The sequence below is a fragment of the Bos mutus genome, chromosome 15 (assembly GCF_027580195.1).
Source record: "Bos mutus isolate GX-2022 chromosome 15, NWIPB_WYAK_1.1, whole genome shotgun sequence".
Taxonomy (NCBI): domain Eukaryota; kingdom Metazoa; phylum Chordata; class Mammalia; order Artiodactyla; family Bovidae; genus Bos; species Bos mutus.
The window spans coordinates 4,752,256-4,779,388 of NC_091631.1; the positions used below are offsets into that span (position 1 = coordinate 4,752,256).

The window sequence follows — 27,133 nt, forward strand, 5'->3', positions numbered from 1 at the left end:
CTGCTGCCCCCTCCGGGGCGCCCCCACCCCCAGAAGCCCGCTAGCACATGGCACCCTCCTCCTCAGTATCTCCTTGCCAGTGGCCCGATCCCATCCCTTGACGCAAACCCTGCTGCCATCTGCCTCAGCCGCCTGTCTCCACCCCGCACCCTGACTGCTCTGGTTGAACGTTTTGGGGGACCCAGGGAGTGTCAAATGGCTTTCAGCCTGAGACAGAGCCCCACTGGGCTTAACTGTTCTGCCTCTAGAGTCCTGCCTTCTTCCCAGTCCTCTATCGGAATCACCTTCAAAGCGCACCTTCATGATGGCAACCTCAACCTCCTGGTTCAAAAGAGGCACTGATGCCCTAAGAAGGGTTGTGGCTGCCCCAGATCGGCTTCCGGTCTTCCCCAGCCCGCCTAAGCCTCTTCCCACACCCCTCCTCGACCTTTACAGGCTGGTGAGGAGACAAAGGATGGTCTGGAAGGGCTAGACAGGGGCTTCATCCTGTGTTCCCCCGAATACCCCGTGCCCAGCCAGAAATGCCTCCATCCATTCCTTTCTGTTCAGGTACATATCCATTCACTTCATCTTTCCCTCAACACCTGAAGAATATTTAATGAGTTCATCACTGTCAACACCTTCATGAGGACTAACCCATGTTAGATTAACTGGGTCGTGTAGGTTCTGAGAGTTGCAGGAGAGCTCCAGAGCGCAGGGGGTCACAGAGGGGCTGGGGCAGAGCCAGGACTAGAACTTGGGCCTCCTGAGTCCGAGGGCTCCTGCTTCTGGCAGCTGGGAGTGGGGCTCTTCACGACCATCCATTCAGCCAGTGCGTGCCCAGCACAGCCTTCAGGAGAGGACTGCAGCCTCCCGGAGGTGGGGTCAGAGTCCAGGGTGGAAGCTGTGGAAGGGCCCCGGTGAATGCCGCGGTGGGACGGCAGTTGCTCCCAGCCCGGGGGTCCTGCTGGGTCCTGCCCACCGGGCCCAGCTAGGCCGGGTGTCAGTGTCCCTCTGCACACAGGCCCCTTGAGGCCTCCCCATCGCCTTTCTCAACCCCTTCCCTCCTTGCAGATGCTGTGAACGCAGCCTTCCCGCCACAAGGCAATTCTGCAAGGACACCCCTCCTGCGTCACCCCCCCTCCCCGGGGACGCCCCCCAGGCTGACCCTCTGATGCCTGGGAGTTTGGTCTTCCTCCTTCCTTCCTAACCAACCATGGCCTTTTCCGATTTGGAGGGGAGGAAGAAAACGCGGTCACTGTAAGCCCCTCCTTTCCTGGCAGCACTGACCCATTTATCCTCCTCTTCTCGAAGACCCTCTCCCCTCCCTTGAGCCTGGACATCTGTCCCCACCGAACTCGCTCTCCCCTTCCGCTGCCCTTGCAGCCCCGAGGCTAGTCCAGTCTCCGCGCCCCGCTCCAGCCCCCTCTCCTCCAACCAGGGAGGAGGCTGGGTCTCTAGACAGGCCCGAGCCACCCCGGGACTGGGGGCGGGGGTGGGGGTGGGGGAATCGGCCTCTGCCTCAGTTTCCCCATCTGCTAACTTGGATTCCTGATGCCCGCTCTGCAAACCCAGAGGCTGAAGCCCGAGGGAGGTCACGGAGGAGGACGAGGCCGGCGCTCGCGCGGCCCGCGCGGGGGGCCTCTGTGCGGTGCCCCTGGGCCCCGGCGCTCGGCGCGCCCCTCCCTCTCTCCCCCTGCCCGCCTCTCCCCGCGCGGGCCCGGCGGCTCGCTCTTCAGCAGTCCTCTTTCCCTCGCCGCCCCGCGCCCACCCACCCCGGGGTCCCCGCGCCCCGCCCGCCCCCGGCGCCGCCGCCCGCGCCAGGCCCGGCCCCGCCGCAGCGCGGGCGGCCAGTGCGCAGCCCGGCGCCCGCCCGCAGCCCGGAGCCGGATCGCGGGCGCGGAGCGAACCCGACCGACCGCCGCCCCCAGCCAGGTGAGGGCTGCTCTGGGGCGCGGGGAGCCAGGCTTTCTCCTTGACGGGAAGCGGGGGCCGGGAATTGAATCCTTTTCTTTTTTCCCCCTGAAAGGAGGATCTGGGAGCTTCTTCCATGAAAGAGGCTCAAGGGCTTTTCATCCTAAAGGATGGATGAAGGAGGGTCTGGGGGAGAGAGGGTCTAAGGTACCATTTTCTGAGGGATTTTTTTTCCTTTTTTTAATGAGAAAGGATTAATTGGCTTCTTCGGTGAAAGGGGGACTCATCTTCTTGGGAGCCCGAGGGGCTTTCAAGGTAGGTGGAGAGGGCGCTTTGGGCAGAGCTTGAGGGAGGGGGTGACTGGGGAGTGGGGTTCGCTGGGAGGGTCTCTGGAATCCCTTAGCCTGGCATGGCTGCATCTCCACGGTCGGTTCCGGGGCTCTGTCCAGCGCACCGTGTCCTAGATTTTTTTTCTCTTTGAAGATGATTGTTTTGAGCCTCACCTGCACGAAGCCAGGAACAGCCATTTCCTTCCCTGGAGCTGTGACGCCCACCTGACACCCTCTCACCTCTGACCTGCTCCGGGAAGGGGGCTTAGGGAAGGATGGGGACCTAGGGATCTGAGAAATGGGCAGTGCCAGGTACCAAACACACAGGAGGACCCTCTGGCACTGGCAGGGTGCACCAGGCGCAGCAGGGAGATTACCAACGGTCCAGTGGGCAGATGCTCCCGGGGCAAGACCTGCTAGGAGAGCCGCACGGTCAGGAAGAGTTGCGATGCTCCCATATTCCCAGGAGACAAAAACGTTAGTTTTTGGGGTTGGTTTTGCTTTCTTCCCCCTTCGCCCTAGATCCCAAGACTCAGTCCACTTCTCTCCCCTCCTATTTTTGCAAAAAGGGAAACTGAGGCAGCTAATAGGTTGGCTGGACATGTCTACGTTTAGAAAGGAAAGGTGGTGGAGAGGAAAGCACACTGAATTTGGAGCCAAAAGACGTCCATTCAAGGCTTGCCTCAGGGCTCCATGGGTGACCTTGGGCCAAAACGCTTCCCCTGGTTGGACCTCAGCTTTCTCCCCTGTAAAATGGGAGAGGGCCCACCCGTCTTGCAGGTTAGCTGTGACACCCAGATGGGTGAAAGAAGTGCCCTGGGAAAGGGATTGTGATGAGTACTGTGAGATGCAATCTTCACTGCTGCAGGGACCCCACTCCCCCCACCGCTGCCCTCAACAAGCGACTGGCTAGCCCAAGGGGCACCTTCGTAAGAATGAGAAAAGGTACTGTCTCTGGAAGGAGAGTGTTCAGCTGGGCTAGGGACTTGGGGGTCTTTCTTATGAGAAGCAGAAAAAGGCGCACTTTGCCCAGCTGCAGCAGTTCCACACAGTTGGGCAAATAGGATGCGGGCCGCACTCCAGCGCCCACCTGCCTTCAGGTGAACGTCCTTGTTGAGTGCAGCGCATCTGTACGCCTGCTCCTGGCACTCCTTCTTGGCAGGCCCCCAGCATCTCTAAGCGACACAAAGGCACACACGCTCCCCGGGCATTTCCTGTGAAGCCCACATCCTAGGCTGTTGCCAGCTCATTTTCTTTCCCACTTTGCCTCCACTTCAGGGCTTCAGGGAATTCAGTCCCCAAAGCCAGTGCCCTACTAGGAAGCATTATGGAGGAAGCATCTCCCTATCTTCCAGGAGGTAATCCTGAGTCAAGTAGTGCCTTCACCAAGCTTCCAGGGGTAAGGGTTACTGAACTCTAACCCCTTATGTCAAGAACCTGATCATCAACTATACTCCAATATAATTTTTAAAAATTAGGTTAAAAAAAAACAAAAACACTTGATCAGATCAGTTTTCTCCCAAAATCGACTGCACTGCCATCCAACAGAGGTACTCACACCTGCTATCTCAGAGCATCCTCAGTAAGCTAGTTAGGCAGATATCCTCCCCCAGTTTAAACAGAAGGGGCCATGCCTGGAGACATTCGGGAACTTGCCTAAGGTTTCACAGCATGTAGAGGAGCAGCGCCAGGACCTGAGCCCAGGTTTAGCTGCCAGTCTTGTACACCCCGCTGCTCCTACCGAGGAACCAAGCTGCTGACCTCACAGACCTGGCGAAGCCCGCTGGAACCGCTCTCCCACTGTATCCCTAGCAGCCCCTGGCTCTCTCTTTCCCCTCAGGGACCAACCCCCAAGCCCAGAGGAAAGAGTCCCTCTTTCTTCTTACTCTGATTTTGTGGAGGGAGGGAACTACCTCAAAACCCAACTGTTCTGACCTCTTCAGCCCAAGAAGGGCCCCTGGTGATTCTGGAGGTCCAGTGTGGGAGCTGACCCTTGACTGGGTCAGAGGCCAGGAAAGGGGTCAGTTCAGCTCAGTCGCTCAGTCGTGTCCAACTCTTTGCGACCCCATGGACTGCAGCATGCCAGGCCTCCTTGTCCATCACCAACTCCCGGAGCTTACTCAAACTCATGTACTTTGAGTCGGTGATGCCATCCAACCATCTCATCCTCTGTCGTCCCCTTCTCCTCCTGCCTTCAATCTTTCCCAGCATCAGGGTCTTTTCAATGAGTCAGGTCAGGGAGCAGCTATTTCCTGCCAAGATGGAGGTTTAAACAGCAGCCATCAAGGAGGATGCCAGTACAGACAGCCAGTGCCTGAGTGAGGGGCATGCTAAGGGCCATGGAACAGACCAGGAAAATGTAGCCAATTGGAAGCTGAAGATAACCCCAGGGCGTCCTGACCACCTTCTGTGTTTCCAGGGCTCCTGGGTGTGAAGGAGGAGGGCACGTGGCAAGCGCAGCAGACAGGGCATTAGGACCCTTGAACCTGAGCATTTCCACTGGTATCTGTCTGCGAAATTTCACACAAAGGGGTTTGGTTACAAAAAAACGAAAAAAAAGTCACTGATCTGATTGTTCACAAACTGTGGTCCCTGAACGAGCAGCATCTCTGCATTACCTGGGAACCTGTGAGCAATGGAAATTCTCAGGCCTCATCCCAGACAAATGGAGAAGAAAATGGCAACCCACTCCAGTATTCTTGCCTGGAGAATCCAATGAACAGAAGAGCCTGGTGGGCTACTGTTCATGGGGTCACAAAGAGACGGACACGACTGAGTGACTAAGCACAGCACATCCCAGGCGAGGCAGGGGTGCAGGCCAACAATGTGTTTTAACAGGCCCTCCAGGTGACACCGAGGCCCACTTAACTTTTGAGAACCTCTGAGCCAGTCTCGGTGTGTAGAAAACCAGAAGTCCGATTTGTGGGCCAAGGCGGGGCTGTGCAGGGGGACCCGGCCCCCGGCCGCCCCGCCAAAACCCTCATCTCCCTCCCTCTCGTGCCTCCCGTCCCAGGCGCCATGCTGCTACTGCTGCTGGGCCTGCTGAGCCCGGCGGCCTACGGGGCTCCGGGCCCGGCCCCGGGGTCCGCGGAGCTGCGCTCGGCCTTCTCGGCGGCGCGCACCACCCCGCTGGAGGGCACGTCGGAGATGGCGGTGACCTTCGACAAGGTGTACGTGAACGTCGGGGGCGACTTCGACCCGGCCACCGGCCAGTTCCGCTGCCGCGTGCCGGGCGCCTACTTCTTCTCCTTTACGGCGGGCAAGGCGCCGCACAAGAGCCTGTCCGTGATGCTGGTGCGCAACCGCGACGAGGTGCAGGCGCTGGCCTTCGACGAGCAGCGGCGGCCGGGCACGCGCCGCGCCGCCAGCCAGAGCGCCATGCTGCAGCTCGACTACGGCGACTCGGTGTGGCTGCGGCTGCACGGCGCCCCGCGCTACGCGCTGGGCGCGCCGGGCGCCACCTTCAGCGGCTACCTGGTGTACGCCGACGCCGACGCGGCGCCGGCTGGGGCCGCCCGCGCCAGGAGCCGCGGCCGGCCTTCGGCGGCGCGCACGCGCAGCCTGGTGGGCTCGGACGCGGGCCCCGGGCCGCGCCACCGGCCGCTGGCCTTCGACACCGAGCTGGTCAACATCGGCGGCGACTTCGACGCGGCGGCCGGCGTGTTCCGCTGCCGCCTGCCCGGCGCCTACTTCTTCTCCTTCACGCTGGGCAAGCTGCCGCGCAAGACGCTGTCGGTGAAGCTGATGAAGAACCGCGACGAGGTGCAGGCCATGATCTACGACGACGGCGCGTCGCGGCGCCGCGAGATGCAGAGCCAGAGCGTGATGCTGGCGCTGCGGCGTGGCGACGCCGTCTGGCTGCTCAGCCACGACCGCGACGGCTACGGCGCCTACAGCAACCACGGCAAGTACATCACCTTCTCCGGCTTCCTGGTGTACCCCGACCTCCCGCCCGCCGGCCCGCCGGGCCTCGGGCCGCCCGAGCTCTGAACCCCAACCCGGAGAGCCGCTCGGGGTGGGGTGGGGTGGGGTGGGGTCGGGTCGGGGGCGTGCATGCCGAGGCCGGACCCGCGGCCCGAACGCCCCGCCGGCGCGAGCATGACGGCCCGCCGCGCGTGGCGAACTCTGCCAATAAAGTGGGCCTGCGCCGGCTCCTGTCTGCCAGGGTCCTGCGCTTTGTCCTTACTGCGACGCTGTTGTCTTGGGGCGGGGCGGGAGAAGAGGGACCACCCCGGTGCGGGGTCGGCTGGCCGAGGGCAGGATTCTCCCTGGGCGAGCGAGGAGGTGAGAATTTGATTGGACCCTTCTTGTCTAACTCCGCGTGGGTCTCCCCTCCATGTCCGTCTTTAGTCGGTCCCTGTAGCTCTTCCCCGTTGAACTCCGATGTGATTTTTAGGGCCCATCTAGTTCCTTTTTTGTGGCAAGGGACAACACCCCGCGGCCTCACTGGGTGTATGGGATTCAAGGAAACGGTACATTCTGGCTCCCGGTATGGGCGGTGGTGAATGGGAAAAGCAGCTGGTATCTGGTTGCCCTGATTCCTGCCTTCCCAGGATGGGGAGGGGGGGTTTGTTATCTGACACCGAACGACACAGGGCTCCAGGAGGCCAGAACAGAACATTTTATGGGATGAGCTACACAGGATCAGAAACACTCCAGCCAGCCTCAGTCTCCTCCCAACCTCATCCCCTTCTCTGAGCCTTGTTGAGATGGACCTAAAGAACATTTCTCACTTCCCTGCCCCCCAAAAGATAATGTTCCTCCACCTGCTTCCCCTCATTCTTCCAACAGACTGAACTAAAAATGTCCAGTCTATTCTCCTAGCCCAGATAGGATACTTGGGCAACTTAGGGACCCCCAGAGCCTCGGTTGGGTTTAAAAGGGTTTCTACATAAGACTGGGCACTTAGAAGTTACCTGGGCTGCCGGGGTAGGAGTTGGAGGGTCTGACCTGGCCTTACTTGGGAGCTTCCTTTTCAGCATCTCTTAAACACACTTTTCAAACACACACACACACTGCCTGCAAGTCCTGCCCTTAGGTCTGTGCCTGCCCGTCTGGAACCCAGAACCTGGGCCCGAGGAAGAAGATGGGGGAGGGGTAGACTGGGGTCCAGTTATACAAGGCAAGCCCAGAGACCCGAACACAGTGGGAAGAACCCGGTGCCAGATGGAAGCCCCTGCCAAAGGTGGGTCTGGCTCAGGTTGGGGATGGGGGGAGAGGAGGAAAGAGGGATGGCAAGCAAAAGGGGAGGGTTAGGGGAAGGAGTCAACGATGGAGGCCCAGAGCCCTAGAGAAGGGGGCTGGCCCTGGGGGCAGAAGCCCTTGCACAGGTCCCAGAGTGTTTCCTGTGCCAGGAGGGTGAAGACCTGGGCCCAGCGGCCTCTCTCCTCGGCCTCGCTAGCCACATGGAGCCGGTAGACACAGGACACGCCTGTGAGGAGCAGATGTTCAAAGTCCCAAGGGCTAAGAGGAGGTCCCTTCCGCAGGTCCTGGAGCTGCTGCAGCCGCTGCTCAGCGCCCTCCAAGTCCCTGGGCACCTGGTGCTGCAGGAGGAGCCTGAGCCGGCGGCCTGGACGTGTGGATGCCAGTTCCTCGTCCTGGAGGTGCAGCTGCCCCACGATATCCAGCTCCAGCCCCGCCCAGAGCAGCTGCAAGGGGAGCCACGTAAGGGGCAGGCTGGGGCCTAGGGAGCAGGTCAGCGAGCAGTAGTGTGCCGGGGGCCACAAGCAGGCAGTAGGACCCATGCTGGGCTGCCCCCTCCCCCAGCAGCCCCAGCTTGAGGCATCCCCCTTCCCGACCCTGAGCTCGGGGACCACTGGTACTCCCACCCCCACATTCCCAGGCTGGAGGAAAGACCTCGAACATCACTTCCGGGGCCTCTGGCTCCTTCGGGCCACCTCCCACGCTGGTGCTGTCCATGGGCTGCCCTGGGGCAGCAGAGAGGAGTCAGGGCCCTGCCAAGCTCCACCCGGAACACCCCAGCATCCCCAGACTGCCCCTGAGCTGCCTGGTAGGGGTGCCCAGAAGTTCTTCTATCTACAAAAGAAGAGGAATGCCACCCCATGTCCACCTCCCCCTACACACATGCACATAGACATTCACTCTCCCAGGCGTCATCCCAAACCCAGATACCATCTCGGCAAATGTCCATGACTCCTCCTCGAACTTCTACAGTTCCCCTGGCCAAGAGCTCCAGCCCAACGAGTCACAAGACACTTCCCTTCCCATTACCCCTCCCTATCATCATGTGGGGACAGCGTGACCTGAAACAGTGCCAGTGACCCTCCCCAAAGGTGAAGACCCCTTTGAGAAGGACCTAGTCCTTTCCCGCTCCTCAGTAAGTGACTACAAGACAGGAGGCCAGGCAAAGCAGGATGCCTGCCGCAGCTTCCGCATCTCTCTGCGGTGCTGCCTAACCCTTGGAATGTCTGCCCTAAGCCCAGGGCAGTTCAGGAGGTCCTGCTTTGCACATCAGCCAGAAGAAGCCCAAGGCTCGTTGAGAGCACCGAGGGCGAACCACCCTCACTTCACCTGGACCTTTCTGGTTCTGAGTGAGGCCCACATCATTCCGTCCCCCACTCTGCAGCACAGGGCAGCCTAGCAGCTATCACACCCACAGTTCCTAAGCCCTGCTGGACTCAGATAGGACCAAGCGTGACTGCTGTCAGCCAGCAGCCTTCCTTAGCTCCCTCCACCCCACCCTAAGGCCCGGGTACCTGCATGGTGGTAGGTTGTAGTCACCCCGGGGAGGAGGCAAATGGCTACTGTCAGCCAAGCCAGGAACTGCATTGTCCCGGCCATGCCCCACCAGGCCCTCTGAGTCTTATTCTTCGCGGCGTCTCTCTGCACCTCCATCTGCCTGGCACACACTGGGGCTCCAACTTTCCACTAGGCTGCTCCAGCTGCTCCCTGCGTTGCGTGTCGGTCTTCAGAGCTCAACAGGGAGGGGCTGGCTCTGGCTTCCTAGGGGCTCTTTCCATCCCAGAGAAATGTGGAATCTGGTTGTTGGCAGTAGGAGCCTGGCTCCCAGTTTGTCAGGCCCTAAGCCTATTCCTGCCCAGATGGGCGGGATGCTTAGTTAATAGAAAAAGGCATTTGGTAGCAAACAGCTCAGGCTTGGCCCTCCCAAAGAGGTAGGCGAGACCCCAGGCAGTAAGACTGCCTTACTATCTGTCCTCACCCCCAAAACACTGCAACTGGCTCTAGACTGACACTCAGTCTGGCCCAGTACAGCCTGGCCCAGCCTCCAGGAAGCCCCTCAGTAGCCAAGAACAGCCACAAAGCCTGATCTTCCAGCTGCCTGGTGGGCTGGCTGAGTGGCCCCTGGACAGGCAGAGAACTCTTCCCCCTCAGGCACTCAGCCACTGGCTGAACAGACCCCAGACTGGCTGGAATGGGGAGTACTTGTTTCCTGGAGACAGATCAGCAGCTCCTGATTGTCTTTGGCCCGACTGGGACCCTCCTTTGCTTGTTTACAACATTCTCAGCTCAGACCAGACTCCAGGAAGATTCCCTTAGCCCAGGCCTGATGCGCTGTCAGGGTGCAGGACACAAGGTTCAGAATGGGCTGCAGCTCGTCCTGGTTCTGGGAACCTTGTGGCTTAAACAGGATGAGGGTGGGTGAGGGTTGCCCTATTTTCACAGGCTCTCTGGACCCATCAGCTGCCACGAGATAGTCTGCTGTGACAAAGGGCTTTCTCCAGCAGTGGCCGAGACTCCACCCCACACCCGTCCTAAGCCCTGTGAACTGTGAGAACTTTCCATTTCAGTTCCAGGATCTCTCAGAAGTATATCTAGGCGTGCAAGTTAAGCCTGTCCGCAACTGCAGTATTTAGCCCCATCGAAATAGATTCCCAGTTTGGAAGTCTCTTTAAGGGAGTCAGCAAAACCCCAGCCTGCACCTCTCTCCTCTCCTGAGTCCAAGCTTCACTTCTACTTATGGTAAGCACGCAGAAAGTGGTGAGTCTAGTAGGATTTTATTTACAGGACACTCAGTTATAGGTAAGGTGCTTTCTAGGATCCACATGCCTTCCCTGAAACTACTTGGCTTCAGGTTTCGTGTCTCCGGCTTCAAGCTTGAGACTCTCGGGGGGCTGGCGATAGGCAGGGAAAGCCTCCCACGGGCTGTTCAGATCAAACTTGCGGAACTCTTGAGCCAACTCCACCGGCTCGGCCACCACCCGCTTCACCTCATCATCATAGCGTAACTGGAGAAGAAAAAGGCAGGCTTGAGCATTGAGGAAAGCCTGTGACAGCCACTAAAGGCCCACTTTCCCAAAGCTTTCCTCAGCCCCCTTACTCCTCTGCCCTGGACTCCTGTCCCAGCCTCTTTTAAGTCTCCATCCTCCTCTGTGTTACCCATTAGGTCACAATCCAACCACCATCTAAAACGGCCTCTACCTCAAGCTCTGCCATCACCCAGGCAGGCTTCCCAGCCCGTTACCCTACATCCTGTGCTCTGAGCTCTTCTTCCACCAGAACGGACCTTGCCCACCTATCCACATACTCCTTTTGGTGAGACCTTCGTTCTCTGACCAGGGATCAAACCCGGGCCCATGGCAGTGAAAGCATGGAAGCCTAACCACTGGACCGCCAGGGAATTCCCTCCACACACCCTATAAGTTGATGGTAAGCATTTGCCCAGGATGAGGGAGCAAGTCAGTGGCTGAAAAGAATAAACCTAAGCTGACAAGCACTTAAGTTCAGGCCTGGTGGCCTTGGCATTATCACTGCCAAGATGCAAGGTAGTAAACTTGGCACGACTTTTTCTGTTACTGGAAAATCAACAGTCGGATAAGGCGAGGACAATCAGCTGCTGCAAATGGGACCATGCTAAACATTAAGAAAACAGAAGCATCTGGGTACTGAAGAGAAAGGGCTGGATTGCCACTACCTCAACATTTCTAAAGTTACTTTGCTACGAAACCATGTATGTCTATATACAATAAACCACCTTCCTGCTAATGAGCTGCAACACGCTGCAGTGGCGAGTAAAGCACTGAATTCAAGGGCTGAAGATTTAGTGTCTTGCCTTCTCAAGAGATCCAGGCAGGGTAAAGAGACACTCCACTTTCAGACCCTGGTGACAAACTGTGTCCTGAAATCTGCCTCGGTCATTAAAATGACCATGAAAGCCATTAAAACAACGGGTGACAACAGTTGGGCATTTACAATACACCGGTTTTAAACACATCAATTAGTTTACTACAAATCTACTATTGTTAGGTGCTACTCTTGTTCCCATTTTGCATATAAGGAAACTGTCAGAGTGGAGCTCCGATAGAGTGCAGCATTGATGCTCTTAACCTACCACGATCCACTGGCCATAATTCCTGCCCAGCATCCCTACCAGTCCCTCCCTCTCATACTTCCAAGGCTCCTACCTCAACATAGCCAGACAGGGGGAAGTCTTTCCGGAAAGGATGTCCCTCAAAGCCATAGTCTGTTAGGATTCTTCTTAGATCAGGGTGGTTAGCAAAGAAGACTCCAAACATGTCCCAGATCTAGAAGAAAGAGGCGACTGGCCGTCACAGAGGCGAGGGCTGCACTGCATCCACTGAACCCGGTCTGTTTCGCAGCTGGCCCAGGTGCAGGGCCACCACGTGCGGAAACTCACCTCCCTCTCATACCAGTTGGCGGCCTTGTACACAGGCACAGAAGACTCAATGGGCGTTAGCTCGTCCGTATAGGTCTTCACACGGATCCGCGAGTTGAAGCGCAGAGAGAGCAGGTTGTAAACGATCTAGGGAGAATGGAGGGAGCCAGAGGACCAAGATGACCACAGGCTGAGGGGTCTGGGACAGAAGTCCTTGAGTGGGACCATAATGAGGGGATAAAGTTCCACCCTGTGAACCTGCCTTCTGTCCTGAAGCTCAAAACCCCAAGATGCTCCAAGACTCACAACTCCTTGCAGACGCCTAAGCAACACTAGCTCAGCCTGTCAGCATGCTTATCTCTGCTCACACTACTGGACGTCTCCCAACTCCTCCCCGCCACCCCACCCTCCATGGGACTAATACCTGCTCTCCAAATTATCATCAAGAGTCAGCACAAACTCTCTCTCTCCCTTCATAAAAGCCTTCTAGAGTGGGCTAAGTGCTCCTCCTGTGTCCTTACAACATCCCATGAATTATGTGATTACAGTAAACTGTAAAAAAATACATATCAATATGTTGAACCTGTTTTGTTTTCATAGGCTTTTCTGGAGTGTAAGTAACGGTCACTGTATCTACTTTATGGCGGTGGTTTAGTTGCTCGGTCATGTCTGACCCTTGCAGCCCCATGAGACTGCAGCTCCCCAGGCTCCTCTGTCTGTGGGGTTTTCCAGGCAAGAGCACTGGAGCGGGCTGCTATTCCCTCCCCCAACAGTACACTGTTCTCCGTGTCCTTCTCCCTCACTAGAGTGTGGGGGACTTCTGGAGGGCAGCAGGTACTGGGTGTTACTTCTCTTTCGATCCCAGGATCTGGCAAAAAGAGTAGGTGACGAGTAAACAACAACAGCTAAATGTACTGAGAATGTACTGTGTGCTAGCAACCTACCTGAACTATCTCAGTGAATACTCACAACCACCCTGTGAGGTAGGGTGGTTTCACACTTTTTAAAAACACTTATTTCGCACATAAGAAAAACTAAAGTTCAGAGAGACCAAACAAAATGTTTGAAGTCACACGGCTTATTAATGGCAAAGCTACAACTAAAACTGAAGGTCTCCCTGATTCAGAGACCCCCGTTAACTGCTGTGTTGTATTTGTTTGACCTGAACTGAAACTAAGGCGGCTACGGTTCCCACAGGCAACTGTCACCCTGAAACTGTTCTGTCCCCTTCCCTCCTTCATGCTCCAAACCTCAAATCTCCTGACTGACCTCAAAACGGTTCTGCCGGGTGGGGATGTCCACCGCTGTCAAGTCAGCCAAGGATTTGAATTGTGCGTTGCTGTGATCCCTGAGGAAAGTCAGCACTGGGATGACCCCATCAGGATGGATACAGATCTCTAACTCATTGAAGCAAGACACCTGACGACACAGAACAGGAGAGGAGAGGGAACAAAGCTACAGACGGAGCAGACAACTTCAGTTGGAATCTCCTGGTTTAAGGCAGAGAGAGAAGACCAAGTTGGGATGCAGGAGTCTGTACTTTGATTCCAGGCTGCCCACTCCCACATGCCCTGAGAACATGGCTCTTTCTTGATCCAAATCCAAACACCGGTAGTGAATATTACCTGAACTTGCTGGACATACTTGGGCAGGATTTCAGCCACATACTCTCCAAAAGCTGAGAGCTGCTTGTGGGCCACATCATTCCGTGGTCTGACAGTGGCTGGAACGAGAAGGCGTATTTTGAAAAGGAAAGTAGAAGGCAGCAGGCAGCCCTGCAGACTGAGCCCTGCTTAGTCTCTTGAGCTTGTGAGTCATGCTGTTCCCCAGTCAGGACTCCCTGTAGAACCCTGAGAAAGGTGAAGATAGAAAGTTCCTCTTCCACGGAACAGGAAGTGATGAAAACGCTGGGGAAATGCTACCTGCACGATCCATAAAGACTCACCTATTATTACAGCTGGGGTGTTTGCTTCTTCTTAAAACTACTCCACAGTTCTTCCTTTTCAATGCCTGCAATTCTGCTAAAGCAGCATGGGTCTCAGTTCTCTTACCACACTAGGAGCTCTTTCAGTGTGAGAACTAGAGCTTTTATGATTCTCTGTATCTCCTTAACATCTGGCTCATAGTAGGTTCTCAAACTAAGAACTTCAGGGCTGAAAAGTCCTCACAGATTATGTAGTTGAAACCTTTTTTTTTTGGCACAGACCAGGAAACTGAGGCCCAGAAAGGGGGAAATATCAGGTCTCCTGATTCTCAGGCGGCTTATGTTGACTGGAACTTATCTCCATACGCTCATTCGTGCCACACTAAATCACTGGAGCGACTACAAATCATAGGCTGCAGAGTAATTGTTTTCTGCGCCTTTGGCAGCAGGCAGGTCTGCTTTATCACTTACTAGTGCTGTGATCCTGGTCAACCTCTCTGAACTGTTTCCTACTCTACCGTATAAGAGCATAATACTATCTACCTCGTAAGATTGTTGTGGGAACTATGATCATTCATTAATCGCTTAGCAAGGTGCCTGGCATACAATAAGCACTCAATTAACATGAGCTACTATTATAACAGGGCTCAGAGGCCCAGAGTTTATGCTTCTCATTTTAAAGAGCTTACAGTTTAATCAAGACAGAGAGACAGAAATGGACAAGCGGCAACAGGGCCGTAACAGGCCCAAGGACACAAGAAGGACGCGTGCAGTCAGCTCTCCAAGGACAAGCAAAGGCTTGCCGGGAGGACGCAGAGAAGGACGGGCCAGGACAAGGGCAAAGCAAGCATCTGACAAAGGGAATGAACGCGGCCCCGCCTGCAGTCCCGAGAAGGGCCCGGTCTCGCACATACTCACGGCGCGTGTCGGCCGCAGAGCTTTCCCGCCTCACGGGCAGCAACAGCACCGAGGGTCTCCCGGCCACTGCATGGGAAGACAGAGACACTGAGGCGCAGGATGAGGCCTGAGGGACTCCCTCCGCTGGGCGCGTCGCCGCTCCTGCCCCGGGCCTCAGCCGGCTGCCCACTGGTCACCTCTGGCCGGCGCCGCGGACCCCACGAGCCTCTGCCAACAACCCCGAGCCGCCGCCACCACCGCCGCCGCCATGTTTCCCGGATGTACACCAGCCCCCCCGAGGCCAGGCCCGTAGGACACGGACCCCCCAAGGGAACGGACCGGAAGCGGAAGTGTGCATCAGACGTTCTTCCGGGCGGACGCGGGGCCAGAAGCAGAGGTTCCAGGTTCCGGGCTTCGGAATGAAAGGAGGGAAGGCAGGTGAGAAAGCAAAGCCCGCAGGTGGGGAGACCGTGAGGCGAATGCCGCCCTAGCTTGGTGTGACAGAGGCTGGAGAGAAGGCAAGGATCCTAAAGAACCAGTCGGATGAGAGGAGAAGAAGGGACGAGAGGTCTGGGTTCCACATTCCACACCCTCCCCCGCTCCCTGAGCTAAGCTTTTGCTGAGGGCCGGCGGGCCAGGCTAGGGGGAGGGGAAGAGAAGAACGGTTTCCCTGGCGACCGTTTCCCGGGCGACTCCAGGTGGAGCGGGGACACTGCACGTGGCGATGGGCCGCCTCTGGCCCCTTGCCGGAGAAGGATCGAGCTCCGTCTCGCGTTCTGGACGAAGCCTTGGGGAGTCATTAGGGCGAGCAGGGAAGTGCCAGGGAGAGGCTCAGAAAAGAGCAGATGGGGAGCTGAGAGATGTCCCAGGCTGAATCTTATATTGTAAGGTCTGGATTCCCTGCGCCAGGGAAGAGGAGCCTGGCTGCAAGGACGTAGGGGTCTTCTTGTCGGGTTCTGCTGCCTGGAGCCTCCACACGTTTTATGTCCAGGGCTTATTTGGTTGGACTTTTTAAAATGACAGGCTTCCTCCAGTCCCTTGCTCTCATATGTTGACCTGAATACCAAGCCTCTTGTTACATCATGGAAAAGGGGTTCTCTGTGTTTTCTCAGGGAAATACCTCGCGTAGGAAATCTTGATTTTATTAGGTATGTGATGTCACTGTGAGAGAATGAGCCCAGCTTTGGTTCAGGGGGATCATCAGAGTTGTCATTAGCAGGGCCAGGACTAAGGCTAATCTGGGTTGACGGTGCCCTCCTCCCTTTTCCCTTCTCTCTCCCTGAATTGGACAGTTAGATTCATAGACTGTGGCTTCCTTCAGTTACTCAAGGTGGTGTTGTTTTACAGACAGCTGGCAGAGAGAGAAGTTGGCTACCACCATGGAATCACCAGAGGAACCTGGAGCATCCATGGATGAGAACTACTTTGTGAACTACACTTTCAAAGATAGGTCACACTCAGGCCGTGTGGCCCAGGGCATCATGAAACTGTGTTTGGAGGAAGAGCTCTTTGCTGATGTCACCATCTCCGTGGAAGGACGGGAGTTTCAGCTCCACCGATTGGTCCTCTCGGCTCAGAGCTGCTTCTTCCGGTCCATGTTCACTTCCAACCTGAAGGAGGCTCACAACCGGGTGATTGTACTGCAGGATGTCAGCGAGTCTGTCTTCCAGCTCCTGGTTGATTATATCTACCACGGGACCGTGAAACTCCGAGCGGAGGAGCTGCAGGAGATTTATGAGGTGTCAGACATGTATCAGCTGACGTCTCTCTTTGAGGAATGTTCTCGGTTTCTGGCCCGCACAGTGCAGGTGGGCAACTGCCTGCAGGTGATGTGGCTGGCAGATCGACACAGTGATCCTGAGCTCTACACCGCTGCCAAGCACTGTGCCAAGGCCCACCTGGCCCAGCTGCAGAGCACAGAGGAATTTCTTCACTTGCCCCACCATCTACTCACCGATATCATCTCGGGTAAGCAGAGGGAGAGGGAACGTCATGCCTAGCTGCATGGGTGTGTGACGTCCGCTGAAAGTTCTCCTTTAGGACAAGGGTATCCTCAGACTCCTGGTGCTAGTTTACATTATTATTCTTGATAAGAGTTTACTTAGATATCTTCTGAGAGAGAGCTTGAGTTTACATTTAGTAGTTAATGTCAGAGACAGGCCCTTCCAGAGGAAGAGCTTAGGAAACCAAAGCAGCGTTCCACATTATATGCAAATATTGAATTAAAAAAAAAGCTGCACTTAGCCACGAAAGGTAGTGAGGAGCTACCTGCATTTATATTCTAACCTTTCTTGTGCATCAGTGTTCTCTTCTATACTTGGCACGTGTTTGTGGGACTGGTTACCTGAGTAAACTGACAGTGAGTCAAGATAGTTAGGGGCTTCCCAGGTGGCACAGTGGTTAAAAAAAAAAAAAATCCACCTACCAATGCAGGAGACGCAAGAGACGTGGATTTGATCCCTGAGCTGGGAATATCCCCTGGAGTAGGAAATGGCAACCCACTCCAGTATTCTTGCCTGGAAAATCCCGTGGACAGAGGAGCCTGGCGGACTACAGTCCATAGGGTTGCAAAGAGTCAGACACCTAAATAAGAAGCTTCTCAAGTGACTGGCCAACTTTTAGGAAACAGTGCTAACCCTGCAAGTGAGGTATAACTGTACTTCAAGTGTGAGCTTTGTAGCCTAGTAGATTGCTTCCATGGCAAATAGGAGAATATCAAGTCATCCATTTTGATTAAGGAAAAAAACAGGGCAATTTTAGGTTAATTTCTCATACACACACATACATATATATACATGGTGGTAGTCTAACAAAGAGATTCACATTTTTGAAGCCACTGACTCTAAATTTCCCTTGTGGATCCTCAGACTGCCATTGACCATACCTTTCCTCTGACTCTTGCAGATGGAGTTCCATGTTCCCAGAACCCAACAGAGGCAATAGAAGCCTGGATCAATTTTAATAAAGAAGAAAGAGAGGCTTTTTCAGAGTCACTCAGGACTAGCTTGAAGGTAAGGCAGATTTCTTTAGGGTTGGGACACCATACTATCCATGCATTCCAGCCATCTATCAGCTTGGCCTCTTTGATGGCTGGCAAGTAAGTCTCTGGCTTAAAGCTGATAAGAGCTGGGGTGGAGGATATGTATATGAGCCTAGAAGCCAGCAGCCTCTGGGCTCCAAAGCTCCTTGAGAGAACTACTTTCATCATTGCATTAATGACCAAAGCACTAACTCGTCATAGTTACAAAGAAAGCTGGGAGGATGAGTGTAACAGGTTTTCTCTCCCAACATAAGGTGTCTGAAAGACAGTGGTCAGAGGAGAGTCAGGGTGACACACAGTAGCTAGAAGGGGTGGGTCAGAGCAGGATCCAGGGTGTGGCCCAGGACGCAAGGGTGTGCGTCTCAGCTGCGCCTTTAGCCTCGAGCTGCTAGACACCATTTATAACTTTAATTTCGCCAATAGGAAATTGGGGAGAATGTACACATTTACCTGATCGGGAAAGAGCCCTCTCGTGCCCACTCGTTGGCTGTGTCCTTGCACTGTGCGGAGGATGGCTCCATTAGTGTCAGTGGCCAAAACAGCCTGTGCCACCAGATCACAGCAGCCTGCAAGCATGGCGGGGACTTGTACGTGGTGGGAGGGTCCATCCCGCGGCGCATGTGGAAGTGCAACAACGCCACCGTGGACTGGGAGTGGTGTGCACCTTTGCCCCGAGACCGACTCCAGCACACCCTGGTGTCTGTGCCAGGGAAGGACGCCATATATTCCCTGGGTGGCAAGACGCTGCAGGACACCCTCTCCAACGCAGTCATCTATTATCGGGTGGGTGATAATGTCTGGACTGAGACCACCCAGCTGGAGGTGGCTGTGTCAGGGGCCGCCGGTGCCAACCTCAACGGGATCATCTACTTACTGGGGGGGGAGGAGAATGACCTGGACTTCTTTACCAAACCGTCCCGACTCATCCAGTGCTTTGACACAGAGACAGACAAGTGCCACGTGAAGCCCTATGTGCTGCCCTTCGCGGGCCGCATGCACGCGGCTGTGCATAAGGACCTGGTGTTCATCGTGGCCGAGGGGGACTCCCTGGTGTGCTACAACCCCCTGCTAGACAGCTTCACCCGGCTTTGCCTTCCCGAGGCCTGGAGCTCTGCCCCGTCCCTCTGGAAGATCGCCAGCTGTAACGGGAGCATCTATGTTTTCCGGGACCCATATAAAAAAGGGGATGCCAACACCTACAAGCTTGACCCTGCCACTTCAGCTGTAACTGTCACCAGAGGCATTAAGGTGCTGCTGACCAATTTGCAGTTCGTGTTGGCCTAAGGCTGTTGAGGGCAGGAGCGGCTGGCGTTTGCCCTCCCTCCTTCCAGCACCTCCCCATCCAAACTCAAAAGTCCCCCGAGGCCCCCCAACTGGGGTATTATGTTACTTTCTGATACATGTTAGAAAAGCAGCGCCACAGCCCTTCCCTGAACTCCTAAAAGAGAGTTCTGTCTGGGGCTTTTTAGACTGCTGCTGCTCACCGGCTGCTAGAACTGAGAGTAGGCCAGCCTGTTCGCCACCCCCTTGTAATCTTGAGCCTCACTCACTACAGATGGCTTAGAGCCAGCCTCTTCTCCACCCCTAGGCACAGCCTCCCCTCTCTACCTGATCAATGTTAAATAGAAGCACCCCTGATCCTGGGACAGAAGGAAAGATGCCCAGTCTCCGTTTTTTTTTTTTTTTTGTAGCCTGCAAAGTGGCTCGTTGGTCATTTTCCCACAAAGAATTAGGTGTTAGAGTTCTCCTTCAGGTGTTGCTTGGAAAAAATGGACTAAACCGAAGGTGTCCTTCACCAGCAAGAGTCTACCCTAGAATTCAGGATGTGCCGTCCATTGTTTTTCATCTCTCCGTCAGAATATGTACACTTTGGTTTTATTTTTGGCTTATTCCAAGGAGTAAGCCAGAAAGAAGTAGAAAGGATTATTTCTGGTTAATAGCAGAAACTTTTTTCAAACTCAAATATATAAGGTCACTACTCTTTTAAAAGCTCTAAGATAAATCAAGAGCTAGGAACTGTTCACACAAATAAAAGTTTTTGAAGGGATATGTGTGTGTTTTGAATTCTCAAGGGGTGACTTCCTGAGGGGAACTGACTACATCCCCATACACTTCTAAGTCGCAACACTGACCGAATCCCGCGCTTCCTTTGCTACACACAGGACGACTGCGCCAACCCGAGGACAGCCACGGAAGGCCAGTGGGTTAGCGTTCCGACGGTGGGAAAGAGCCGGGGCTGCATATTTCTCTGCCCTTCTCCTAGTGTTAAACGTCTTTGAGTTACGGGGCTAAGTATTAGGCACAACATCAGGTGCACGACAGGCTTCTTTGATCTTATAAACCCTCAGCCTGGTCCCATTTCCCCATGCCCCATGAACAGAAGCCACATGAAATCTAGCCACACAACAGTGTTATTTCAGGAAAATGAAACAAGACAAAGGGAGCAAAATTAACCCCCACTTAGCACATTTCCTTATGTCAAGTCTGGGCTTAAGCCCCCTTGGTCCTGTTAAGCACTTTCATTCTGTAGGAAGCAGTGCTGTGTTGCATTCTTCCTGATCCACCTGTGTCATGTCAGGGGTGTGTGATGAATCTCCGTCTTGGCCGCCCCTGCAGTGGTCACCTTGTGGAACTCTTTGAGAACTTCTAGCTGGCCAGGTCTGATGTAGATGTGGGACCGGATCTTGGTGATGGCTCTTATGGCCTCCTCTGGAGTCCAGTGGTACACCTGAAGTGCAGGGTTGGGAAGTCAGACAAAGGAAGGAGCAGGTGTTAAGGGGTCCTTGACCTGATAACCGGTGCTCAAGGGCTCTCAGTATTTCTTTAAAAACAGAAACAGAAACCATGAGCCACATATTACAAGTGGGAGAACACTTTAGCCCCTCAGCCAGCCAGTCCCACAATTCTGTGCAGCAGGCTGGTGGGTTGAGGAGACACAAGTCAGTCTTTCTACCTAATTCTTGTTCTGCCAAACCCTGGAAAATTAGGAGGTTGAACACATGAAGCTGAGGTCCTAAATTCACGCGGGCCTAGGCCTACTAAATACCCTCTCTGAGCTAGGCTGTTGGTTACAAGAGTTTCCTGGAAAGAGTACACAATTGATGTCATAACTTGTCACTGTGGCTAGAAGAGTACTTTTAAAATTTTTCGAGGAGGGCTATCTTCACGTCCTCAAGATACTTATTTGTTCAGAACGCAACAGAACCAAGAAAGTAGATTTTTAGTCTGCTGGTTCAATTCTCACTTGGCCCAAAATATCTCCTGACAGCCAGTTTCCAGCAAAACAGACTCCTAATGACCAAAGCTTTAGTATTGTTAAATCATATATTCACCAGGCCACAGTACCACAAGGCCAGGCCGTTAAATCATATATTCACCAGGCCACAGTAACACAAGGCCAGGCCGTTTATCTTTACATTTCCTTTTACCTTAAACTATCTAAATTAGTCAGGGCTCTTCAGGGGCCTCACAGGTAAGAAAAATGAGCTGGGGTGTGTAACAGGAAATGATGGACTAGAGAGTGCTGGCTTCTAAATGTTTTTAAAAGCATCTCCGCTGCCAATCATCAAACTGATAGGCAAAATTCTGCTGGAGCCACTGTTTCTAGAAACTAATAACCAGGACTGTGCTCTGAAATACTTAACAAGATGTGAATCCTCTAGAGCCATGATCAGCACTGTTCTCTACAGCACTGTATTTCCTGACGGACCGTTTATAACAAATGTTTCTAGCCTTTCGCTTGTATTAACATCCTTTGCAATTCCATTCTTTGCCTGCTCCAGGTCAGTGTTTGACATAGTTCTTATTTGAGTTTTGTAACACATTTAGTTTGAGAAATTGAGCATTGGAGAGGGTCACCCACTTTTGCCTAAGGTCACACAGGTGGCAAGTTGCAGCCTGTCTGCAAATTTCAGATGTTTTCCACCTCCCAATGGCCTAAGATTGGGAACGCGACTCCTTCCAGCAAGGTCCGCCAGTAGATTGGAGAGCTGCTGTACAGGGGACCAGTCCATTCCCTGGTGGCCCAGTGGTAAAGAATCCACCTTCCAATGTAGGCAATGTGGATGCGCTCCCAGTTGGGGAACTAAGATCCCACATGCTGCAGGGCAGCTAAGCCCACCCTGCAACAAGAGAAGCTCGTGAACTACAATGTAGACCCAGCACAGCCAAAATAAAGAGGGACTTCCTTGGGGGTACAGTGGTTTAGAATCCACCAGACAATGCTGGGGACATGGGTTTGATCCCTAGTTCGGGAAGATTCCACGTGATGCAGAGCAACTAAGCCCAAGAGCCACAGCTATCGAGCCTGCGCTCTAGAGCCCGGGAGCTACAACTACCGAAGCCCCTGGAGCCTAGTGCCTGTGCCTGCGGACTAAGTCGCTTCAGTCGTGTCCGACTCTTTGCGACCCCATGGACTGTAGCCTGCCACGCTCCTCTGACCATGGGATTCTCCAGGCAAGAATACTGGAGTGGGTTGCCATGCCCTTCTCCACGGGATCTTCCCGACCCAGGGATCGAACCCAGGTCTCTTAATGTCTCCTGCACTGGCAGGTGGGTTCTTTACCACTAGTGCCACCTGTGAAACCCAAGTACAGTGTACAGCGTCCAGTGCCTGTACTCGGCAATAAAAAAGAAGCCGCCACAGTGAGAAACGTGTGCACCTCGATGGAAGAGTAGCCCCCGCTCACAGCAATTGGAGAAAGCCTGCAGTCGGCAGTGAGGGCCCAGTGCAACCAAAAGATAAAAATTTAAAAATAATAAAATAAAAATCAGATTGCTTTTAGAAACAATGGGGGAGAAGAGGGCACCTACCTGAATGAGATACGCGGCCACCATAGTGGCGCTCCTGGAGCGCCCGGCCTTACAGTGCACATAGACAGAATGGCCTAGCGACTGGTGCCTGATGGTAAACTGGACTCCCTTCTGGAGGTTAGCCAGGGTTGGGACCCCAGTCATGTCTACCGTGCTGAGCCGCAACTGCTCCACTCCTGCTTTCTCCCACTCCTGGGGCCAGGTCCGCCAGCACAGAAAAGAAAATGAAAAACGCCTGATGTGAGTGGCAGGAAGAGGCAGTCCCGTGAGGCAGCAAAGCAACAAGGAAGGTTCACGGTGTATGGTAATATATGCGGTATACTGTTGGCCTAAAAAGAAACTTCTTTCAGAAATGTCTTTAAGATGACTGACTTACATGGTCTTTCATCAAACAACAGCAATGCTTCTGAGTTAGAATTATGTCCAAGATTTACAGCGTTCTTAGTATTTGAATCTTTAGCGACAAAACACAAACTGTATAAAATTCATCGATGAAAGCTGCGTAAACAGTTTTTTTGCATGACCTTGGTGCTTGTGCAGTGATCCAGCTGCAGGGTTCGACTACTACATTTTGCAAGGCCTTCTATTTCTCTGCCCGTAAGTATTCTCTTTTTTACCACTTTTTTGGAGAGGGGTATGTGGTAGAAAATAAGAGTTATTTTAAAATTAAAATAACGTACCTACTTTTGTTTTTGCTTAGAAGGAAGAAAAGAATCAACAGAAGAAATAAGGCCTCTGGCAAACTGGGTAACTTTTTTATTTTTTGCCTTAAGACTTGAGGTAGACTTTTTGTTATTAATCTCTTTAGCAAATCAGACACATGACTCTGAATGAAGGTCAACATATTATACAGCTAACGAAATTAACCAAAAACAGCTAAATCTGGCAGTGTGTGTTTACACATCAATTACATCAAACACTTGGGGAGCCTGCTACATCAGATCAGATCAGATCAGATAGTCACGTTCTTAGGCCGTGATTTAAAGTTCCTGAGTCAGAATCTCTTAGGGGTTGTACCTAGGAATGTGCTGTCTTAACAGACAGCTGGATAATGCTTCCCTGGGGCTTCCCTGGGGCTCAGAGAGTAATGAATCTGCTGCAATACAGGAGTCAGTCAGTTCAGTTCAGTCGCTCAGTCGTGTCTCTTTGTGACCCCATGGACTGCAGAACGCCAGGCTTCCCTGTCCATCACCAACTCCCGGAGCTTGCTCAAACTTATGTCCATCTAGTCAGTGATGCCATCCAACCATCTCATCCTCTGTTATCCCCTCCTCCTCTTGCCTTTAGTCTTTCCCATCATCAGGACTTTTCCAATGAGTCAGTTCTTCGCATCAGGTGGCAATGCAGGAGACCCGGGTTCAATCCCCCGTCAGGAAAATCCCCTGAAGGAAACAGCAAACAACTCCAGTCTTCTTGCCTGGAGAATTCCATGGACAGAGGAGCCCGGTGGGCTATAGTCCACGAGATTGCAAAGAGTTGGGCATGACTGAGTTACTAACACCACTACCACTAGATAATGCTTAGCCATATTAAAACATCAGAACCATTGCCTTGGAGATTTATTTTCTCTAGGCTAGTGAGAGAAGATAGCAGATCTTGATGCCTCACACCCAGAGACCAAGCACTTTCTGTGGCTTGCTCCACAGGACCGACCACACTGAGGCTAATAACACATTTTGGCTACTAACTTCTGAGATTCTGTGGCAAAGTTCTGTGGGAAATCCAAGGAATTGCTATCTGTTCTTTAAAAATGTATGCCATCACTGATCAATAGATTTTAAATGTGAGTCACAATTATTTTTTTAGATTTCAAAAAAGATCTATGGTTTGAAATAACTGCGTGTTCATTAGGCTCTATCAGTACCGTAAACAGGGAAGATAATTGTGCAGTGCTAATAGAAGTCAAACACTAGAAAGACAGGGCAACACCTAATAACCATCATGAAGAGTTCCACTAAAAAACCACTCACATCTAATGAAAACTAGGTTTTAGGCTTGAACTTCATTTATGACCATGCTTTGGAGTTCCACTATCATCTCTAACATATAAGTGAAATTCCCTCGAATAAAAACCAAATGAATTCTATGCAGTTTTTATAAAGAGTTTTATGATACAGTTATCAGAGATTGGGGGTAGCTTTCCTTTTTACAGTTTATAGGGCCTTCGTCTTGAATATCTAACAGTGACGGATCCATACTTAGTGCTCATTAAGTGTTGAACGAATGAAAGCAAGGCAGAGAAAAGTTGCCTTTCAGGACTTCCCTCGTGGTCCAATGGTTAGGACTCTGCTCTTCCAGCTGCAGGGGTCGCAGGTTTGATCCCTGATTGGGGAACTAATATCCCACAGGCCGCAAGGCGTAGCCAAAAAAGAAACGTTGCCTTTCAAGTTTGGTTACTGATGTGAGTTACCAAACCGAGAATATACGTGTGCAGAAAGGAGTAATCAAAGTTGGGCAACTCTACTGTGAAATACCTTTCACATCAATTTCTAATTCACAAATTAGATTCTACCCCCATTCAGCCGCAAGACCAGCTCCTCAGAGGCAAAAAAAAAAAAAAAAAAAAGCCTGGGACGCCCGTGTCTGGGGCAAGGTCACCTACAGCACAGCCTCCCCCCAACCTCCTCCGGGCTCGCCCAGACCCCGGAGTGGTAGAGCGGTGGCAGGCGGGGCGCCGGGCCCCGGAGCCTCACCTTGGAGGAGTTGCACAGGAACCTCGTCTCATACTCCTCGTTCATGGTGATCACCCCGCGCACGTTCTCGTCCTGGACCAGCTGCCGAGGCAAAGAGGGGGCTCAGAAAGGGGCGGGCGGCCGAGGCCCGGGCGGCGCTCGCCGGGCTCGCAGGCCCTGCCGCGGCCCGGCCCGGCCCGGCTCACCCGGCGCGTCATGCTCCGCAGCGGCAGCGCGCCCAGCAGCACGGTGGAATCGATGCGGTGGTACCAGTCGCGGTGCGCCCGGCCGGGCATCTTCCCGCGGAACACTGTGTAGAGCAGCGTCGGGTAGTAGAGCACCCGGGCCAGACCGGCCTCCAGCAACGTGCCGGCCGCCATCCCTGCCCAGCCGGCGCGGCGCAGCGGCGACCCGCCCACCGCCGGGCAGGAAGCGGGCGACCGCGGGCCGGGCCAGGGGGGCGGCGAGGCGGCCGCGGCCCCCAGTGAGGACGACCCGGCCGGCGCGGGCCTCTCGAGCGTCGCGACCTCGGGCCCGGCCCCCGGGGAGTCGCCGGGACCGCCGGGGGCCCCCGGGACCCACACCATGGCTCGGGAGGAGGGGCCGCCGGCCGCCAGGGGGAGGGACCCGGGCTTCCCGGGCGGGAAAGGGGGCCCCGGGCCGAGGGAGGGCCCGTCCCGTGGACCCGAGGTTGGGAGTCTACCGCGTGTGGGGAACTGTGACCCCGGCCTGTGGCTAGTGAGCCCCCGCCTCCCGAGGGAGGGGCTGTGACTCCAGTGGGGGGTGGGGGGCCCTGACCCCTGCGGGTGGAACTGTGACCCCGGCCAGTGAGCCTGGGGCACCTTCGCCAACCACCGGCCAGACCGAGGGGACGGTGACCCCACCGAAGGGCGGGACAGGACCGGGAAGAGGCTCTGCCAGGGAGTCCAGAGCTCAGAGCCGAAGGGATAGTAAGGAGAGGGGCCTGATCAAATAGGGGACCTGGGTTCGTCCGGCCCTTCCCACCACATCCCCACATCTGCCTGAAGTCCTGGCTCCCGCCTCCTAACTAAACTGCAGTAAGTATGTGTGTGTGTGTATATGTACATAGTGAAAAATAGATATCAGTTGAGTTCAGTCGCTCAGTCGTGTTCGACTCTTTGCGACCCCATGGACTGCAGCCCGCCAGGCCTCCCTGTCCATCCCCAACTCCCGGAATTTACTCAAACTCATGTCCATTGAGTCGGTGATGCCATCCAACCATCTCATCCTCTGTCGTCCCCTTCTCCTCCCGCCTTCAATCATTCCCAGCATCAGGGTCTTTTCAAATGAAAAATAGATACAAGTGATATCTGCTCTATTTATGAAAATATATTAATATTAAAAATATTATCGTAGGTACTTTTCTGGCGATCTAGTGGTTAAGACTCTGTGCTCCCAGGGCAAGGAGCGCCAGTTCCATCCCTGTCAGGGAAATAAGATCCCACAGCCTTGCATAGGCTAGACCAAAAATTAAATAAATAGAGGTTTAAAAATATATATATTATGATAAACATAAAACCTACAACCTACAAGTAAGCAAGAGGAATAGTTGTCACACTGATTATTTATAGTTAAATAGCACTCTGAAAAGTACATCTTGTGCTTTTTTTTCCTCGCTCAGTCATGTCCCACTCTTTGCTACCTGTGGACTGTAGCCCACCAGGCTTCTCCGTCCATGGCATTCTCCAGGCAAGAATACTGGAGTGGCTCGGCATTTCCTTCTCCACATCTTGTGCTTTTTAAAACAGCTTATCTCCTACTACAAATGACACATGTGAATAACAACTGGAACATACAGGAAAGCAGAATTTAATCACCCGTAATCCTACCACCTCAAACACATTTTTTTCTTCCAACTTTCTTTTCATGTGGTATCATTAAATTTTTTATAACAGTTTTATTGAGATATAATTCACATACCATACAATTTATGCATTTAAAGTGTACAGT

The 27,133-nt window shown here is 53.8% G+C and overlaps 5 protein-coding genes across 7 annotated transcripts; 2 read left to right on the plus strand and 3 right to left on the minus strand.

The window, feature by feature from the left end:
• Positions 1–1,795: 1,795 nt before the first annotated feature.
• Positions 1,796–6,212, plus strand: C1QTNF4 (C1q and TNF related 4). Its single transcript, XM_070383146.1, has 3 exons — positions 1,796–1,914; positions 2,146–2,208; positions 5,236–6,212. Exon 3 carries the CDS (start codon positions 5,241–5,243, stop codon positions 6,210–6,212), a length of 972 nt encoding a protein of 323 aa, XP_070239247.1. The 5' UTR covers positions 1,796–1,914; positions 2,146–2,208; positions 5,236–5,240.
• An 81-nt stretch (positions 6,213–6,293) lies between these two features.
• On the minus strand, positions 6,294–10,086 carry FAM180B (family with sequence similarity 180 member B). 2 transcript variants are annotated; one of them, XM_014479177.2, is made up of 3 exons: positions 8,939–10,059; positions 8,079–8,149; positions 6,296–7,870 (listed from the first exon to the last, which is right to left on the minus strand). In XM_014479177.2, the coding sequence occupies exons 1-3, from the start codon at positions 9,075–9,077 to the stop codon at positions 7,475–7,477; spliced, it is 606 nt and encodes a 201-aa protein (XP_014334663.2). In that variant the 5' UTR covers positions 9,078–10,059; the 3' UTR covers positions 6,296–7,474. The 2 variants fall into 2 exon arrangements, with proteins under 2 accessions (XP_070239438.1, XP_014334663.2); XM_070383337.1 differs by lacking the exon at positions 8,079–8,149 and having other exon boundaries at positions 6,294–7,870; positions 8,939–10,086.
• A 95-nt stretch (positions 10,087–10,181) lies between these two features.
• Positions 10,182–14,937, minus strand: NDUFS3 (NADH:ubiquinone oxidoreductase core subunit S3). The gene is made up of 7 exons (XM_070383336.1): positions 14,836–14,937; positions 14,660–14,725; positions 13,443–13,540; positions 13,087–13,236; positions 11,839–11,964; positions 11,606–11,725; positions 10,182–10,429 (listed from the first exon to the last, which is right to left on the minus strand). Exons 1-7 carry the CDS (start codon positions 14,906–14,908, stop codon positions 10,262–10,264), a joined length of 801 nt encoding a protein of 266 aa, XP_070239437.1. The 5' UTR covers positions 14,909–14,937; the 3' UTR covers positions 10,182–10,261.
• KBTBD4 (kelch repeat and BTB domain containing 4) lies at positions 14,935–19,725 on the plus strand. Of its 2 annotated transcripts, none has more exons than XM_005898959.2 (4): positions 14,935–15,076; positions 15,986–16,606; positions 17,543–17,649; positions 18,102–19,725. In XM_005898959.2, the coding sequence occupies exons 1-4, from the start codon at positions 15,058–15,060 to the stop codon at positions 18,960–18,962; spliced, it is 1,608 nt and encodes a 535-aa protein (XP_005899021.1). In that variant the 5' UTR covers positions 14,935–15,057; the 3' UTR covers positions 18,963–19,725. The 2 variants fall into 2 exon arrangements, with proteins under 2 accessions (XP_005899021.1, XP_014334670.1); XM_014479184.2 differs by having other exon boundaries at positions 15,066–15,206.
• A 346-nt stretch (positions 19,726–20,071) lies between these two features.
• Positions 20,072–25,885, minus strand: PTPMT1 (protein tyrosine phosphatase mitochondrial 1). Its single transcript, XM_070383334.1, has 4 exons — positions 25,369–25,885; positions 25,184–25,264; positions 22,491–22,682; positions 20,072–20,406 (listed from the first exon to the last, which is right to left on the minus strand). Exons 1-4 carry the CDS (start codon positions 25,747–25,749, stop codon positions 20,248–20,250), a joined length of 813 nt encoding a protein of 270 aa, XP_070239435.1. The 5' UTR covers positions 25,750–25,885; the 3' UTR covers positions 20,072–20,247.
• Between the last annotated feature and the right edge of the window lie 1,248 nt (positions 25,886–27,133).